At 40.1% G+C, this 3,877-nt stretch overlaps 1 protein-coding gene across 1 annotated transcript; it reads right to left on the bottom strand.

The window, feature by feature from the left end:
* Positions 1–374: 374 nt before the first annotated feature.
* LOC110038508 (fasciclin-like arabinogalactan protein 2) lies at positions 375–1,752 on the bottom strand. The gene has a single exon (XM_020743373.1). The coding sequence runs from the start codon at positions 1,674–1,676 to the stop codon at positions 375–377; it is 1,302 nt and encodes a 433-aa protein (XP_020599032.1). The 5' UTR covers positions 1,677–1,752.
* Between the last annotated feature and the right edge of the window lie 2,125 nt (positions 1,753–3,877).

Here is a 3,877-nt window from a genome sequence, read left to right as displayed (position 1 = left end):
ATAAACAATAAAACAATGAATCCACAAACCATCTTTCATCTTTCACCATCACACCAAGATATAAATCTCAAAGTTTTGGAGAAATATTTGCGTACGAAAAACGTACGCAGAATTGTGTATATTTTAGGTTATTTAGAGGGACAACTATGTTACACTTAAGTTATACTCCTCTTATAATTCTTTCTGTAATCTAACTGTAACTTAATTGTACCCTCTGAATAGCCTAAAATATAGGCAACTCATGTATATATTTTAACTTACAAAAATTTAAAATGCAAACACCAAAAAAATAATTAAAAAAAAATTTACATCTACTGGTAAAAGGACTGCAGCCACGTGCCATTCCACTTCCTTCCACCCCTTCACATTTATTGCTACGGACCACTGGTACCAATAACAATCCACAGAATAGAAGAGAAAAAAAGCTCAATTAAATAAGATGCGGTAATTTCTACCCGATTACCACCCCCCATAATACCGCCGCCGCCCCCGCCGGCGATCATAGACTTCCTCCCTGTAGCAGCATTATTATCATCAGCAGCCAGATCCGCCGGGGCCGCATCCGGCCCATCGGCCGGTGGCTCCGCCTCCTTCTTTCCCTTCTTCTTACCCTTCGCCGGCGCCGGCGACGGCGCTTCCGTTTCCTCCGGTTTAAACAGCTCCAGCGGCTGCAAAACCTTGTCAACTCCGTACACCGCTACAGGATCCTGATTAATCAAAGTCGATGTGATGGTCGCCGTGGTTACCCCCGTCTCTAGCGTGACGTTCTCGCCGTCATCCTGTACCGTGAAATTGTAGTTCTTCGAAGCACCGCCGTCGGTCGCGAGCGTCGTGACGATTCCGTTGTTCGATTTAAGCTCCTGCAGGGAGCTGTAAACGGGGTAGCCATGGTAGAGCAGGAGAGAGGCCTTAGCACCTGCGGTGAGATTCTTGTACTTGGGAATGAAGGCCTTGACGGCAGGATCGTTTGGGCAGAAAACCGTGAGCCCGCCTTCTGCGCTTTGGGTGAAAGTGTTTAGCGTGTCGTGATCGGCCGAGAGAAGACCGGCGAAAAGCGCGCAGCCTTTATGAGACATTAGATCGGTGAGATTGACGGGTGCGGGGGCCGCGGCGGGGGCTTCGGCTTCAGGGGATGAAAGGGGCTGGCTGATCTGGATGATGGATATGTTATAGGGTATCTCTTTGATGGATTTGACAAAACTGGAAGCGGGAGATGGGGGCGCGGAGGGGTCATCGGAGGTGGCGGCGAAGGAAACGAGACCGGCGCGATGATCGGTGATGTTGACGAAACCGGAAGTACCGGGAGCGGAGCCGCTGGCTTGGAAGAGGGAGGAAGCGAGAGCAGAGCCATGGGTGATCTGGTGGAGCTTCTTGGCGCCGTAATAATCGACGAGAACATGGAGCGAGATGACGTTTTTGAGGGTGGGAAGGGAGAGGTGTTTGGCGAGAAGAGAAGACATGGCGGCGTTGTCGATTGCGAGGACTGTGATGGTTTGGCGGAGGTTGATTTCTGAGGCGAGGTGGGTGACGGTGAGGTAGTGGTTGAAGGTGGAGAAGTCGGGGTGAACTGCGAGGATTTTAGTGATGTTGAAGGCGCTGGTCGGGGAGGGGGAGGTTGCAGAGAGGAGGAGGAGGAGGAGGGGAAGAAGGAAGGAGGGTGGAGATGGCCGCCGCATTTTGGAGTTAATGGAATGTGATGATGCTCAGAGGGAGAAGGAGACGGACGCGGGGATGAGAGCTAGGCTTTTAAGTAGTGGAAGTGGACTAAATAATGGATATTTTTTTTTTTTAAAACAATATGTGGATGTGAAAAATTACAAGATAGTTTTTTTTTTTGCTTATAATTGTCACATTTAATTATCTAAAATTTAATCATAAAATTTTTTCACTCAAAATCTTCATGAAAAAAAAATTAAAATATTTTATTAAAAAGGCTATTTTTTTAATTTTTTTTATTGATAGTTACATGATTATGAAATCAAAAAAAAAAAAAAATCATGGCTTTTTTACCATAATTTATTAGAGTAATATATATATATATATATATATATACACACACACACACATAATTTTGAAGAAGAATAATAGATGCATTTTTATATCAAAATTAGCACATTTTTAAAATAAATGTATATCAGCGGTAGATATTTATTCATAAACTAAGGGTCTGTTTGGAGCAGCTGCAGTTTATTGAATAATCTGCTGATAAGTTAGGTGCGGTGACTATGACAAATTTTTATTTTTTTGGAAAATTCATACCGCTGCCAGAAAGCTGCCACCGCATATAGATAGGTGCAGTGTAAAAATGTTGTTTTCAGTGTTTTGAAAACGTATAAAATTCCAAAATACAGTTTACAACAAGCTGCCTCAAACGGGTCCTAACTCTTTTTTTTTAACCTTTGAAAATAATTAAGAGAGATTAAATTATCTTTTAAATGGGGCCATTACATATAGAGCATGCAAAACATTGCTACGGAAAAGGTTATTCAAAAGCGCCATTAATTCAAATATTACTTTATTTAAATGAGCTGTAACAGAATTTCTACAGTAGGGTTTTCTGCTATTTTTCGGACAGATAAATTAAGGGAAACCCAAGTGCCATATTTGTGGGGCCGGGAGAACGTGGTGGGCCCCACTCCATGCAACTGGCTGTGAAAAATGCCACCGCAGCCCAAAGATAATACCCATCGTCTTGACAATCTCTGTTCAATAGATTGATTCATCAAGATTAGCGCTCGACACATCAGCGATGCTACTTATAGGATTTCTATGCGTCGGGTACTGATAATTTGTCCTTCTTCCACCGACAGGAGTGCTGGCGGAAGATCGTGCGGGATAGGTTGGAGCCAGGGCGGATGGTGAGTTGCAACGGTCACGATTTTTTCGGTTTGACGCCAGCCGACAAGAAACAGTTTCTTTATCAGGTGATTAAGCACCCAAAACAAGGCAAGTATATGCTTTAGCCCCTTAAATGTTTATAAATTTGAGAAATTTATATAGATGCCACAAAATTTATATATATTTACATATCTGCAATCTAAACTTTCCTCCTTATATTTATAATAATAATTAGGGCGGTAAACGAGCCGAGCTTGAGCGAGTTCAGGCTTGGCTCGTGTTCGGCTCGTTCGAAATTGGCTCGTGTTCGAAATTGGAACGTGAACAATGTGTTCGTGTTCGGCTCGATTTAAATATTTGTGTTCGTGTTCGGCTCGAAATTGGCTCGTTAAACTAAGATTGAGAAAAATAGATGTAAAGTGTGGGATTCGAACCTGGATCAAATATATATAAAAGAAGACACTAACCATATTGACACATGAGATGTTATGATTTAAAATTACACATAAATATGTATAATATATTATTATATAAATAATATATGTAATATATTGTTATATAAAAAATTATATAATTTTTTTTTCGAGCCATTTCGAGCCGAACACGAGCGAACAAACTGTTGTTTGTGTTCGGCTTGTTTATATTTCGAGCTTAAAAATTTGTTCATGTTCACGAACAACGAGCCAAATTGACAGCCCTAATAATAATAACCTTTAAGATGCGTATTTCATTTTTAAAATGAAAATAATTATAATATTTTTTTATGTGATGTTAAAAGTTTATTGAAACTAGTTTGCATCATGGACCAAAATATTTCAATATATTTCCAAATTTTAGTTTATCATTAAGAGTTGTTAATCTGTTCGAAGTAATAAAACTTCAAATCTAATTACATGGATATGATTTCCATTCAGGATTAGAGACAATTACTATGATATATAGAATTCATTTTAAGGTAATGAATACAATTTTCTAAGAACAAGAAAAATCTCCGACATATAGAAAAAAGAACAATTATAGAAACAAATTTACTAGCATC

Source organism: Phalaenopsis equestris, unplaced genomic scaffold (assembly GCF_001263595.1).
Source record: "Phalaenopsis equestris unplaced genomic scaffold, ASM126359v1 Scaffold232974, whole genome shotgun sequence".
Taxonomy (NCBI): domain Eukaryota; kingdom Viridiplantae; phylum Streptophyta; class Magnoliopsida; order Asparagales; family Orchidaceae; genus Phalaenopsis; species Phalaenopsis equestris.
Note: the sequence above shows the minus strand (reverse complement) of the source record. Positions and strands in the feature narration are given on the sequence as shown.

Excerpts from the sequence above, each read along its gene's own strand:
- LOC110038508 (XM_020743373.1), bottom strand. The coding sequence starts at position 1,676 with ATGCGGCGGCCATCTCCACCCTCCTTCCTTCTTCCCCTCCTCCTCCTC.